Source organism: Mus caroli, unplaced genomic scaffold (assembly GCF_978045245.1).
Source record: "Mus caroli unplaced genomic scaffold, Mus_caroli_1 scaffold_12, whole genome shotgun sequence".
Classification (NCBI taxonomy): Eukaryota; Metazoa; Chordata; class Mammalia; order Rodentia; family Muridae; genus Mus; species Mus caroli.
In genome coordinates this window covers 55,502,216-55,517,510 of record NW_028227267.1, presented here as the reverse complement: position 1 = coordinate 55,517,510, position 15,295 = coordinate 55,502,216, and the positions used below count along the sequence as shown (strand labels likewise).

Sequence of the window (15,295 nt, the reverse complement as noted above, 5' to 3'; positions counted from 1 at the left end):
TAAATTTGAGTTATAATAATTATTTTATTCAAATAGATCTCCAGGAAAAAAAGTATTCCTCCCTGTGAAGATTAAAGCTCAAGGCTTAATGGAAAAGGAAGCCCCACTGCATATATCATTCCATCGCCATATCTGCTCCAGGGCTTGTCTGACGGAAACACCACTGTCCTGGAAGGGAGAAAACCCTCTGCAGCTACCAATCAGATGTCACTTCCAACGACGACATGCAAAGACAAACTCTCATTCTTCTGCCCTCCATGTGAATTATAAAACACCCTGTGGACGGAATCTACGAAACATGGAGGAAGTTTTCCATTACCTGCTTGAAACAGAGTGTAACTTTTTATTCACAGACAACTTCTCTTTCAATACTTATGTCCAGTTGACTCGGAATCACCCAAAGCAACATGAAGTTGTTTCTGGTGTGGATATTAGTAACGGAGTGGAGTCGGTGTCGATTCCTTTCTGTAATGAAATTGACAACAGTAAACTTCCACAGTTTAAGTATAGGAATACAGTATGGCCCCGAATATATCATCTGAACTTTTCCAACATGTTTTCTGATTCATGTGACTGTTCTGAGGGCTGCATAGACATGTGAGTAGAAAAACATGGCATTCTCAAGCAATCTTCTGCATGTAGACTCATTTGCCTAGTCCTACTGTGTTCCATTTGCCATTCTGTCTGTCTAAATAAAACAGTGGACAAATTGTCTAAAAATAGATGAAAAAAGATATCCTGTTTTATAACTCCTCAAAGTGGCTGTTTGCAATTTATTTTCTCTAAGGATGAGTAAATTTATTGCCATAGTTATAACAGCAATTCCAGTGCCATTGATGAGTGTCATGTATGCCCAAATACTTTAAATACATTCTCTTCATCGTCACAGACTCCTGTGTTAGGTAGTATATTTCTGTCATACAAGTAAAGAAGTTAGTATCAGAAATAAAGAAGTCACAAAGCAGATAAATTGGAAAGGCAGTATTTGAATCTTTGTTCCTAATTTCTCTGTTACTTGTTATATTTTACTTTTACAAACTAAGTGTCATTGCTGGCTGATGTTTTTGGGATGTAAGTGTGTTCATAACTACTGTTCTTTAACTACTGTATTGACAGTCCATCAAGACTGTGAAAACATGTGATACATCAAGACCTTGAGAAATATTCTCTTTGAAAGATGTGTAATACATATGCATTTGTAGGTTTACAGATAATTGGGTAGATTTGTGTTACGTGTATAGTTAACAATGCAAATTTAGCTCTTTATATTAAGCAAAGGGGGAAATTATTTTAATATTTCCCTCATTTTAATAATATCCCTCATTATCTGAAAGATATATTCAAGGACCCCTGAATGCTTAAAATCTTGTATTAGTATCAAAGTCTGTCTGTCTGTCTGTCTGTACTTTCCCCACATACTCTAAAGCATGGCCCTTGATCTGTTAATCAATATGGTAAGCGGTGGGATCTGCTTGTCATTTTTCATTTCATATTCTGAGTAAGCTAGTAGAAACGATACTACGGCAGTTTCCTCCTTTACAGTGGCTTCAGCTCCTGTGGCTAACTGTAGTACAAAACTATTGTGCCGGAGAGATGTTTTAGAGGCTAAGAGTACTGGCTGCTCCTCCAGAGGACCCAAGTTCAGTGCCCAGCAACCACGTGGTAATTCACATCCAGTGCCAAGGGAACTGCTGCCCTCCCTAGACAACAGCTGTGAGGCATGCAAGTGTGGGCAGATATACATGCAGACAGGATAAAAAGTTAGGTGGGGAATTCTATAGACACTAAAATGATAAGTATTGAACTACATGCTGTTTGGAGTCATGTGATGACTTCATCCCACTTGGAATGTGAATCATCTCTGTCCACCGTAGTCACGATTTGCCAGTTAGTCACTTAACAGCCACATTGATTATCAGATCAAGTGTTATATTTGGCAGTGCATTCTAGTAAGGCTCATTTTATTTAATAATGAGGACACAAGTAATGATATATTAAAAAAAAAAAAAGCATGTAAGGGGATATTAATTCTGATACCATGTGGTAGTGTTTCACAGTATGTGGGGGAAGCACAAATATAAGTAGACTTTGGTACTGATACAAGATGTTAAGCATTCAGGGGTCCTTGAATATACCTCAGATAATAAGGGAATAACTATTAAAATAATCTGTGGTAGAAGAACATAACTAAGACTATCAAGAAATGAGCATCTGCTGAGGAAGACACTCATTTTGAAAAGTTAAAAGCCCATGTAATTAAATATATGTTTCAAGGTCAGAGAGCTCAGCGTGGTTTATATCAGTTGTAATGAGCTTGTGGTTGGTGTGATTTCTCAGATAGGCCTACTGTGTTTAGAGAGGTTTCCATATAGTCCTTGAGCAAAACCTCTCTTATAAATAAAAGTCCACCATTTTTAATGTCATTTACAGTTTTACTGAGTCTCATAACTTGGTGATTTTTTTTATTATTCTCACTTCTCTATCCCCACTGCCTTTCTTTTAGAAAAAAATGTGCATGTCTTCAGTTGACAGCAAAGAATGCCAAAGCATGTCCCTTGTCATCGGATGGAGAATGTGCTGGATATAAATATAAAAGACTGCAGAGACTCATACCTACTGGGTAAGGAACCTTAGATTTGTGGTGGGTTGTTTGTATCTACGAAGGACATTATGTTTCTTAAATTATATGCCTGTGTGTGCACATGCTAAGCCAGGTGTCTTCCTCAGCCACTATCCACCTTGTTTGTTTTCTTCAGATAAAGTCTTCCACTGAGCCTGAGCTTCCCACTTTGGCTAGACTGTCTCTGCTGTCTGCCTGAGGCTAGAGCTACATATGAGCTCCCCCATGCTCAGCTTTTATATGAGCTCTAGGGATCCAAACTCAGGGCCTCCTGCTTGCATAACAAGTATTTTACCCACTGAGCCATTACCCTGCCCCAGAGCGGACTTTTTTTTTTTTTATTATGGTCTATAGTCTTACAGGTTTCATTTATATTTGTTTCTAATACTGAAAATCTAAATTATTAAGAAATAATAAGGGCTAGAGAGATGGCTCAGCAGGTAAGAGCACCCGACTGGTCTTCAGAAGGTCCTGAGTTCAAATCCCAGCAACCACATGGTGGCTCACAACCATCCGTAACAAGATCTGACTCCCTCTTCTGGTGTGTCTGAAGACAGCTACAGTGTACTCACATATAATAAATAAATAAATCTTTTTTAAAAAAAAGAAATAATAACATGAAACCATTGTATATTAGGAATGGAAATGAGTGACCACACACACATTGGAGTTTATTCAGTCAGCTGCTTCAGGTCTGGCTCTTTAGGAAATGAGTGACTCTGAGTAGCCATTTTTCCATTAAAACATGTCTGTAGCATGTGGGAGGCAGAGGCTAAATGAGTCGAAGACCAGCCTCAGCTACATGGGGAAGCTGTTTCAAAAATGAATGAAGGGGCTGAGGGCTAACTCAGTAGCAAAGACCACGAGGACCTGAGTTCCAATCCCCAGAACCTATGTAAAAAGCTTTACATGCCTGTTAGCATAGTGCTATTAGAGGCTGGAGATATACGATCCCTGGGGCTTGCCTTTAGGCTCAGTGAAGGGATCCTTCTCAAGGGAATAAAGCAGAGATTAGTAGAACAGACACCTGACGTTCTCTGGCATCTGTGCGCGTGTGTGTGTGTGTGTGTGTGTGTGTGTGTGTCTGTGTGTGTGTCTGTGTGTGTGTGTGTGTATGTGTAACACATGCATGAGCATTGTCCCCCCCACACACACTAATAATATTAAAGATATATACTTATTAAAAGAAAAAGTGATTGAAAGAAGCTAACTTGACAGTTGATAATTTTAAGCTTGTTGATTAATACTAAGAAATAGCACCAGTAGAACTAGAATTAAAAGAATTTGATCCTAAACATGTCCTTTACACATTTTAAAAGCTAACATTTACTATGTACTGAGCACCAGGATCCATATCTTGTAAATATTGACACGTGGAGGTAAATGAAACAGCTCTGTAGGTTAAGCTCTGTTGTATAAGCTGCTTGGTTGAGGTTGGAAAGATGGCTCAGTGCTTGCTCTTCTTCTAGAGGACTCAGGTCCAAATCCCAACACCCACATGAGCATTCACATTCATTGTAACTCTGGTCCCAGAGATTCAGTCCCCTCTTCTGGTTTCTGTGGACACCAGGCATGCACATGGTACAGTTATATACACAGGCAAAAAACACTAATAGACAAAACATAAATAAAAATAAATTCCACCTTAAAAATAGAAACTGCAGCTAGTCAACCCAGGCAATCTAACCTTACACTACTTTCACACTTCCCTCAGTTTCGTTATTAGTTGAGTGAAGTAGCAATATATGCTTCATTTTGCTTTTTTAGACTAATTGATACCATCTTATGTGTATTATTGCTAGCATTTATGAATGCAACCTGCTCTGCAAGTGTAACAAACAGATGTGTCAAAACCGAGTTATCCAGCATGGTGTCCGGGTGAGGCTACAGGTGTTCAAAAGTGAGAAGAAGGGCTGGGGAGTGCGCTGCCTGGATGACATTGACAAAGGGACATTTGTGTGCATTTATTCAGGTAAAGCAAAGATTTGTTTTTTAAAAAATTTCCTGTAAGTAGTATATATATGAATGTAAATTGTCCTAATCAGAGACATTGGCATCATTTAGCCAGGTGCAGAACAACAAGATGTAGGGCAGCGGGGCTGGAGAGATGGCTCAGTGGTTAAGAGCACTGACTGCTCTTCTGAAGGTCCTGAGTTCAAATCCCAGCAACCACATGGTGACTTATAACCATCCGTAATGACATCTGATGCCCTCTGGTGTGTCTGAAGACAGCTACAGTGTACTTACATAAAATAATAAATAAATCTTAAAAAAAAAAAAAACTTATTTAAAAAAAAGAGAGAGAGAGAGAGAGAGAGAGAGATGTAGGGGCAGCACAAAAGGAGACAAGTGACTGGACCAAGGGTCCAGAAGGGCTGAGATGACATAAGGTATCAGGTACTTCAGAAAGGAAAGGTTCTATTTCACCAGGGCTTGAGACTTAAACAAACGGCACATTGTCTCCAGAGCTACAGATACTCTGGAATGAGGGAAGAAAACTTCTAAATAAAAAAAAAAAAAAAAAAAAACCTAATGACAGTTGTGCTGGAGAGATGGCTCAGCGGTTAAGAGTGCTGACTGCTTTTCCAAAGGTCCTGAGTTCAATTCCCAGCCACCACATGGTGACTCAGAACCATCTGTAATAGAATCTGATGCCCTCTTCTGGTGTGTCTGAAGACAGCTACAATGTACTCATATAAATAAAATAAATAAATCTTAAAAAGCAAACAAACAAAAAACCTAATGACCTACTTACTAAGGTAAAAGCAATCAAACAAAAACTCCATAATATTTTGAACTGGCTAGAATTTCACAAGTTAGTATTGTAATGTTGATTCAGACAGTAACCTTAAACATCTCGCATAGTTTCAGGGGCTCCAGAAAAGTCGATCATGCTTGACACTGTCACATACCACTTACATACACATATACTACCCAGCCTGCCTAGACATTCTTCCTGTTTCTCAGACTAGTCCTTTAGTGAAGCTGCCTGCTCACTCACAGTGGTGTCCAGAAAGCACCATTGGCAGTCTATGCAGAGCTAGCACAGGACTTGAGGCTGACCTAGAAAAATGAGTGGCAATAACTAGCCACCAATTCTAGCTTGATAAGTATAATTTTGACTCTTAAAAGAAGATGTGACAGATTTTAATAGTAAACTGAGTTTGAGCATAATAGTAGATCAAGGTCACATTTCAAATAGGTCATTTTTTAGAAGAGTTTAAAATTTCAAACTTAAAAAAACAAGTCTTATCTTGAGTGCTTTTTTGTTTTTACATTACTGTGGATCTTTATAAAATACCAAAATGGACTGGTGCTTCTTTCATATAGCTCACATTTATTATAAGACGGCCGCCCATTGGTCTTCTTTTAGTATCTTGGAATGGTTTTCTTTGATGTATTCTAGAATTTTTAGGGTGGGTTCATCTCTCTAGAAACAAGGCACTCCTGGCACAGAGAAGACAGATGCCTCCTTGTTGGTAGTTTCCTGTTTTGAACACTATCCGTTTTATTTCAGGAAGGTTACTGAGCAGAGCCACTCCTAAGAAAACTAATACTGGTGAAAATGGAAGAGAGCAACAGCACATTGTGAAAAGTTCATTTTCCAAAAAGAGGAAACTAGAAGTTGTGTGTTCAGATCGTGAAGCACACTGTGACAGTCCTAACACTGAGGACTGTCCTCCCAAGCTTAGTGGTGATCTCAAAGAGCCTGCTGTGTAAGTAAAAACTCAGAAATGTGGGGTTGCTCCCTCTGTGTCTTTCTCTTTCCACCACCCCTCCCCTAAACATCATCTTGCCCCACAATTTAAGTTTAACACTTGTAGAAATCCAGCATTCTCACCTTCATAACTAGCCAGCGCATTTCCTTCTGTACCTCATTTCTGAGTTCACTGTGGATAACTTTCATGTGATTCTTTATGAAGGCTATACTTTTAATTATCTGTATCACCATTCTATTTGAAACTCTTTATTAGGGTCCCTTAATTGTTTAAAAACACATTTTAAAATTATATCTAATGATTATCTTTTTCTTCCTCCATTAAGTAGCATAGATATTTATAGATTAATTTCTTTAATTTTAAATTTATGTGCCTGTACCACTTCTTGTGCCTGGTGTGACCTCAGGGGCCAGCAGTGGGTTTTGGATCCCCTGGAACTGGAGTTATAAATGATTATGAGCTGCCCTGTGGGTGCTGGGAATTAAACCAGGTCCTCTGGAAGAGCAGCTAACTCTGAACTGCTGAGCCATCTCTCCAGTCCCTAGATTAATTCCTAACAATAATGGAAGTTTATGAAGTAATGATATTACCTATACTTAAGGTCTAATAAAATGAGCTTTTGGTGATATGCAGAATAACTTTTCTTTTCCTTTTCAGGGAAATGAACCATAGAAATATTTCAAGAATTCGACATCATTCAGTCATTAGAAGAACTAAATCCAAGACAACTGTTTTTCATTACAGTGAGAAAAACATGGTAAAGAAATCACAAAAAGACTGAGCTCACTTGCCGTGTCAGCACTTGGTGGGGGAGGGGGCAGTTCAGGAGCATCCGGAGTTTGAAGTCAGCTTGGGGTGCATAGCAAGACACTATCTTGAAAACCAAGAGAGATGCCGCTCCAGGGAACTCAACCACTGTCTTACCTTTCTAGCCATTACTAACATATTTATGCTACGTAATACTATGTAGGATCTATTTTGTTGTTTTGAACATACAGGCTATATGGAAAAGTCTGAGATATAAATTTATTATGTTTTTAGCCCAAATAATAGCTTGACAATTTTGTAGTTGTAGCTTACTAATGTGCCTAGGAATAGGCAGTTTAGAATGGATGCTGTGTTGGCCCCACTTATGCCAGGGCTCCTTATAATGCCAGCTTTGCAGCTTTTCAGATCTAACCAACCATATGTGACCTATAAAGAGTGATACTTGGTGAAGAGGCCCAGCTGCTAATCCTTTTTCCTGGCTTAGAAAGCACAGCTGCCTTTCTTATTTTCTTTGAAGGGATTTGTTTGCTCAGATTCTGCCGCCCCAGGAGATAAGAATGGATTTAAACCAGCTCAAGAACACGTGAACTCTAAAGCTAGGAGAGCTCACGGTACGCTTCATTTCTTTATGGTTTCCTACCTCCCTGCCCTTTTGTTCCTTTATTTAAATCTACAGCTCCTTTCCCTAGAATTCATAACAAATTGATGGGTTTATCAAGTGGACGTTGGTAAACTGTACTCCAAATCTGGCCTGCCAAATGTTAATTGTGATTGATGAAAGAATACTTTTTATGTTTTTAAATAGTTAAGAAAAAAATCAGACAGTGCATAATATTTCATGACACTTGAGAATTAGGTGAACTTAGGAGTGTCCATAAATAAAGTTTTAGTGGGCTATGAGCTGTAGACGTTGATTTACAGGTTTCTATTTTCCCTCTGCATCAGTGTAATTGAATACTCACAACAGAGACCATATAACTGCTAAATTTACAGGACTTTGCAGACTTCTGGTCTGATTTCAGCAGTGACCTACTGCATGGAAGAGGGGTTGAGTGGATGGCTCTGACTGCATGGTCCACAGGCATCGTCCATGGCTTTGGAAGTACTATCCAAAGCATCACATTTCAAATCTTCCTTTTGGACTCTTAAAGAAACATCACTCTAGCAGTTCGGCCCACAGTGCTGTATAGGATGCTCAGTGTAATGCTAGTGAGGATATAAAATCTCCCTCCACAGAATATGTCTTTCAGAGTTTGGCAGACCTGGGTTTATGAACTTTTGTATTTCAGTGGATCTCTCAGTAGAGAGAGATGGATGACAGATGTCCTTTCAGAGAACAGGCCAGCCACTGCACCCTCTTCTCCCATTTCATATCTTTATTCTACAACGCAGACTCCCTAACTAGTGTTGAAGGATAGATTGGTGGAGGTATGGCTGCTCCTTGCTGGGACAGTTCTATTGAGAAAGAGCATTCTAATAATAATTCTTTTACCCTTAATACACATAGCCATACGAGTATGCTTGCTTTGACTCTTTCACTATTTGCATCATTTGCTAAGTATATGTAGCAGGCAGTCCAAATAACAACATCATATAGCCAAAAGAAAGTATCAGAAATCTTTGACTAAAGTACAGATACTGTAGGATCAGTGTCTGTATGATAATGATTAAGCCAGAAGCCTTTATTTTTAGGCTTTTATATTTAGAGATATAATTTCTTTCTAAAATATTTTTAACTAACAGTTCCATATATTTATTCGTATAGTGTGGCATTCAGTATATGACACTGTATAATCACCACTCACCTCGGGGATTTGTCATTTCTTCCCTATTGGCTATTGGGAAACATGCCATTAATTATTGCAACCACTGCTATCTTACTGTGCTGTCTGGGACATTAGAAGTTCCACCTCCTATCCAACTGCACCCATACACTTATGAGCAACCTCATTTTGCTCCCTCTTCCTCATAGTAACCACTGTTCTGTTCCTAGCTTCTTTGACATTAATTTTTTTGGGTTTTTGTTTTGTTTTGTTTTGCTTTTTTGGCTTTTTGATACAGGGTTTCTCTGTGTAGCCCTGGAACTCACTCTGTAGACCAGGCTGGCTTTGAACTCAGAAATCCACCTGCCTCTGCCTCCTGAGTGTTGGGATTAAAGGCGTGTGCCACCACCGCCCAGCTTGCTTCCCCCTCTTTAAAAAAAAAAAAAAAAAAGCCGGGCGTGGTGGCGCACGCCTTTAATCCCAGCACTTGGGAGGCAGAGGCAGGCGGATTTCTGAGTTCGAGGCCAGCCTGGTCTACAAAGTGAGTTCCAGGACAGCCAGGACTATACAGAGAAACCCTGTCTCGAAAAACCAAAAACCAAAAAAAAAAAAAAAAAAAAAAAAAAAAAAATTACCTGGTTATTTGAAGGAAAGAATGTTCACGTATGTATGGCATGGCATGCTAAGATCAGAGAACAACTTTTGGGAATCTGTTCTTTTCTTCCACCATATGGGGTACCAGGGATTGAACTCAGAACTTCAGGCTTGGCAGCAAGTAGTTTTACCCATTGTATCATATTGTCTGCCTAAGATCAACTTTTAACTGAAGTATAATTGGGGGTGAGGGGCACTGGATTATATTGCATAAGTAGGTTTTTTTTTCTTTTAAGCACACAAATTTATTCTCTGATATGAATTCACACCATTATGGATGCAAAACTTGACTAAACAGCTCATCACCTTTATTGGTTTCTAAAAGTACAATTTTTGACTGGTCATTTAGTAAAGGCAGCAAACACTAATTTGTACAAGCCCTTGGAAATGCAGTTGTTTTGCTGGGGTTTAGGGAAACAATAACTCCTGACATTTTCTTAGGACTGTGACATGTTAAAGGCCTAGCCACTCTCTTTGTTCCATATGTCCAGAATATACTTAAATGGAGATTCCAGAGTTGAGGAAAAGAAAGTCACTGGTTTTGGATTTGCTATTAAATACATTAATGAGAAAGCAACATATAGAGTCATTAAGAGAGGTGATATCACAGAAAGAAGACAGGCGTTCGAAGCTGGGCATATATGTGTGTGCAGCAGTTCTCTGTATGAGTCAGGATAATCTGAGTCCTCCAGAATCAATGTTTTCATTCATACAATTCAAGTAATACTGCCTGCCTTAACATTTAGTAAAAATTACTGCTAATTAAAGCAACTGTCATCTCACTTAATCTTCGCACTATTACTCAGCCAATTATATGTCCTGACAATTCCTTCCTAACAATGTCTACTAGAGGACTTAAGTTCACACCCAGTTGGAGATTCTGAAGACAAACAGCTGACTGAATCAGATGTGATAGATATAACTGCAAGTAGAGAAGACTCTTCCCCAGCATACAGGTGTAAGCACGCAACCATAGTGAATAGTAAGGACACTAAACAGGTGCTTGAAGTCCCAGTAAAAAAGTCCCAAGAGGAAGAGCCTGCAGCCTCTCAGAGCCAGCAGGCCTTGTGTGATGAGGAGCTGCCAAGTGAGAGAACAAAGATTCCATCTGCTTCCCTGATGCAGCTCAGTAAAGAGAGTCTGTTTCTATTGGATGCTTCAAAAGAAGGAAATGTGGGCCGTTTCCTCAATGTGAGTATCAGGGTTGAGATTACAATTTTATGCACTCATTTCTTTAAAGTGTATCAGGACATGTGTGTTGTTTCCTGATGTTTAATTCCTGCTGCTAATATGGGAGTAACAATTTGGGGTTTTTTGAGGATCATACTAATTTAATATAAATTGTTTGGAAGTGCTTACCATACAGTAAACATTTGCATTAGAAAACTTAAGAAATGTTGGGCATGGTGACTCATGCCTGTAATCCCAGCACTTCTCAGGCTGAGGCAGGTGAGTTTCCTGAGTCTTAGACCAGCCTGGGCTACAATGTGAGACCCTGTCTTTAAAACACAAAACAAAACAAAAACAAACAAACCATTAAACCAAAGAATGTCAGTACATCAAGAAGTTTACAGGGCTTGGTGGATGACTCAATAAAGTGCTTGCCAAGCTAACATGAGGACCTGAGTTTGGATGCCTGCACCCACATTTAAAGCGAGTGTGGCTGTATGCATGCCTATAGCCCTAGAACTCTTATGAGTGGAGACAGAAGGCTGGTTAGGTCCAGTTTCAGTGAGAGATGCTGTTTCAAGGGATGATGGTAAAACATGAGCTGTGTACCCAAGATTCTCCTCTGGCTTCCTCATGCACATACACAGACATGTGCATACACACAATACCACACACAGTATGTCATATACAGACACACATATACACACACACCCCAGGCATCATGACACACATACTTGCAATCCTAGTACTGGGGGAAAGATAGGAAGATGCTGGGGCTTATTGGCTTGCGTAGCCAATCGTCAAGCTCCAGGTTCAATGAGACCTTGTCTCAAAAAATAGGGTTATAAAGTATGAAAAACTAAGGTGAAAAGCAATCTAGACATCTGTCTTGACATTTGACTTTCTCTGGAAGTACATGTGTGTATAAAATACACACGGTTTCCAAACATCTGTATAAGTTGCAAAAAAAATTGAATAGGAAATAATCATCATTGATGCTAAATGATGTACATGTACAAGGATATTGTAGAGGTTTGGTGGCCCTGTGAGTCTTATGATGGTAATAAAGATCAGTATTTGAGAAAACAGTGGGTAGCTAAGAATACTGGAATGGAGGCATTGAGAGTACCATTATGTTATGAGCCTTGGAAAAAAGTTATGTGGCTGTCTTGAGAGAAATCAACTTCTTTTTTTTTTTTAAGATTTATTTATTTATTATATGTAAGTACACTGTAACTGTCTTCAGACACACCAGAAGAGGGCATCAGATCTCATTAAGGATGGTTGTGAACCACCATGTGGGTGCTGGGATTTGAACTCAGGACCTTTGGAAGAGCGGTTAGTGCTCTTAACTGCTGAGCCATCTCTCCAGCCCGAGAAATCAACTTCTTATACATATCTCCTTTTCTTTTTTTTTCAAAGGTGTCAGCAACTTGTTCTTTATTAGCTATTTTCTTCAGTTACATTTCAAATGCTATCCTCAAAGCCCCCTATACCCTCTCCCCCTCCAGTCCCCCGTCCCCCATTCCCCAACCCACCCACTCCCACTTCCTGGCCCTGGCATTCCTCTGTTCTGGGGCATATGATCAAAGAGCTAATTTGGGTTGGGATATAAGGATTATATTGCATATACTCTTTGTCTTTTTTCAGGGCCTTCTCTATTTATTTGTTTGTTTATTTATTTATTTATTTATTTAACATTTTTGAGACAGTGTCTTTTCTGTGTAGACCTGGCTGTCCTGGAACTTACTGCCCAGTTAAAGCCTTCTCTTGAAAAGTATTATGCTATCAATTTCCCTGACCCCATTTTATAGCTCTTGTTTATTCTTTCTCTTTTTTTCTTTTTCTTTCTTTCTTTCTTTCTTTCTTTCTTTCTTTCTTTCTTTCTTTCTTTCTTTCTTAGCTTTGCAAATGTAAGTAAACACATGTATGGTGTTGGTTCTTTTTTATATAGCTTATTCACTTTGAGTGTATGGTAGCGACCTACCTGCACATGTGTTTGGGAGCCTGAGGTCAATTATGGGCATTGTTCCTTCAGTGCTATTCCCTTTGGTTTTTTAAACAAGGCGATCCATTTGCCTGTAGTTCACTAATCAGTCTGGGCTGTCGGCCAGCAAGCTCCAGGATCATCCTGCCTCTACTGCTCTGGTCCTAATATGAGCATGTGCCACCACACCTGGATGTTTCACAAGGTGTCTGGAGATGGAGCTCAGGGCTCCATGTTTGCATAACAAGTACTTTATTGACTGAGTTTTCTCTTATATTTAAACTGACATTACTATCCTGAAGTTTATTCTGTATCAGTACACAGGAGTTCCTGGTCCTCTCCTATTTTATACTCATATATGTTGTATGTCGGGGAGGGGGATACACACATGCATGTGTGGAAGCTAGGGAATAACTTGGAGATTTGGTTCTCCCCTTTTTACCATGTAAGTTCAGACTCAGATTATCCAGCTGGTTGGTAAATGGCTTTCCCCACTGAGCTATCGCACTGGGCCTGATTCTTGTTAGCATGTGTCTCCCTTTACACTGCATTGAATTCCATTTTGTCAATTTTTAGCTAGTTCCCAATAGGCAGGTATTAAGTTTACTTTCAAATGTGTCCTGGTTAAAAACCAATATTTATCAACAATCTTACACATAAATATCTATGCAGATGGTCCTATACACAACATTTTAAATATAGTGTTGATGAGTCAGGAGATAATGTGTTTATAATAAATAACAATCCCCATTTGGGAGTTCTATTTTGACATTCTGTCAGCATGTCTGAATGGCTATACTAAATTGGTTCTTGCTATTAACTACACGGCTAAGAACTGTGGGAGATTGCATATTACTTAAACTGAGAAGGACAAAATCAGTGAGATGTGTAGGAAACAAGGATGCTATGTCTAACCTGGTTTTTTGTTTTGTTTTTTAAACAGCATAGTTGCTGCCCAAATCTCTGGGTGCAGAATGTTTTTGTAGAAACACATGACAGGAATTTTCCATTGGTGGCCTTCTTCACCAACAGGTTTGTGATTTATTTTGCTTATACAATTTAATTCTGTAGCTGTGGCTTTTAAGATAGTAAATATGAAAAGATGCAACATAACCCCAAATATCTGGTATCATAAAATAGTCAGTTTACCTAAACTGTTAACTATTCAGTAAAAATTTAAATGATTGGAATTAATACTTTTTTTTTTTAGGTATTTTCTTCATTTACATTTCCATCCATTTGCCTAAGAATTTCATAAATTCATTGTTTTTAATTGCTGAGTAGTACTCCATTGTGTAAATGTACCACATTTTCTGTATCCATTCCTCTGTTGAGGGGCATCTGGGTTCTTTCCAGCTTCTGGCTATTATAAATGAGGCTGCTATGAACATAGTGGAGCATGTGTCCATCTTACCGGTTGGGACATCTTCTGGATATATGCCCAGGAGAGGAATTGCTGGATCTTCTGGTAGTACTATGTCCAGTTTCCTGAGAAACCACCAGACTGATTTCCAGAGTTGTTGTACCAGCTTGCAATCCCACGAACAATGGAGGAGTATTCTTCTTTCTCCACATCCTTGCCAGCATCTGCTGTCACCTGAATTTTTTTTCATAGCCATTCTGACTGGTATGAGGTGGAATCTCAGGGTTGTTTTGATTTGCATTTCCCTGATGATTAAGGATGTTGAGCATTTTTTTCAGGTGTTTCTCAACCATTCTGTATTCCTCAGTTGAGAATTCCTGTCTGGAAAAAAAAAACAAAAAACAAAAAACCAAAAACAAACAAACAAACAAAAAACAAAACAAAACAATCCTCTACCAGAATCATGAGATATGATTTTAAATCTGAATCTTTTCAGGGGTGTTGGGGTATCCAGGACTCGCTGTGGTGGGAGTGCTGGGTTCTGGTGATGCTAAGCGGTCTTGGTTTCTGTTAGTAAGATTCTTACGTTTGCCTTTCGCCATTTGGTAATCTCCGGCATTAGCTGTTATAGTTCTCTCTGGTTGGAGCTTGTTCCTCCTGTGATTCTCTTAGCCTCTGTCAGCACTCCTGGGAGTCCAACTTTCTTCTGAGTCTCAGTGGTCATAGTACTCTCTGTAGGCAAGTGCCCAGAGGTCTGGAGCTCAGCTCTTCCTCCTGGCTGAAGATGAAGGCCGAAGAGGGACCCTGTCCCAGAAGCTATGTTGCTACTGCTGCCCAGGTGCTCTCCTGCGAAGACTGGTCCCTTTGGGACCCAGGATACAAGATGGCTACAGAGTTAGTTTTTATTGTGCATACTCATGAACAATATAACATACAATATGCGTAAAAATAACCTTTTTGGGGGTAGGGTATAGAGGACTTTCGGGATAGCATTTGAAATGTAAATGAAGAAAATATCTAATATAAAATTGAAAAAAAAACAACCTTTTCAATATGTAGTCTTATAATTTGACTTCTAAATATAAACATTTAATTTTACACCAGTTAATTGTATACGTTGTAGAAAGCAGAGAGATTCATTTAGCTTTGTGGGGTTTTTGCGACAGGGTTTTGCTGTTTATTCTTTGTAGAGCTGATACTCAATACATTATCCAGAACTTTTGTTGTTGTTGTTGATTTGCTTTTTGTTTG

At 39.1% G+C, this 15,295-nt stretch overlaps 1 protein-coding gene across 2 annotated transcripts in view; it reads left to right on the top strand.

Annotated features, from left to right (window-relative positions):
* The window catches only part of Setdb2 (SET domain bifurcated histone lysine methyltransferase 2), a 40,501-nt gene that overhangs the window by 21,225 nt on the left and 3,981 nt on the right, over positions 1 to 15,295 (top strand). For both annotated transcript variants that reach the window (XM_085828698.1, XM_021181369.3), the window contains 8 exons: positions 37 to 597; positions 2,504 to 2,620; positions 4,423 to 4,592; positions 6,138 to 6,336; positions 6,997 to 7,096; positions 7,625 to 7,718; positions 10,375 to 10,715; positions 13,625 to 13,713. In XM_085828698.1, coding sequence (XP_085684824.1) covers positions 37 to 597; positions 2,504 to 2,620; positions 4,423 to 4,592; positions 6,138 to 6,336; positions 6,997 to 7,096; positions 7,625 to 7,718; positions 10,375 to 10,715; positions 13,625 to 13,713 — 1,671 coding nt within the window. The remainder of the gene's footprint in view (positions 1 to 36; positions 598 to 2,503; positions 2,621 to 4,422; positions 4,593 to 6,137; positions 6,337 to 6,996; positions 7,097 to 7,624; positions 7,719 to 10,374; positions 10,716 to 13,624; positions 13,714 to 15,295) is intronic.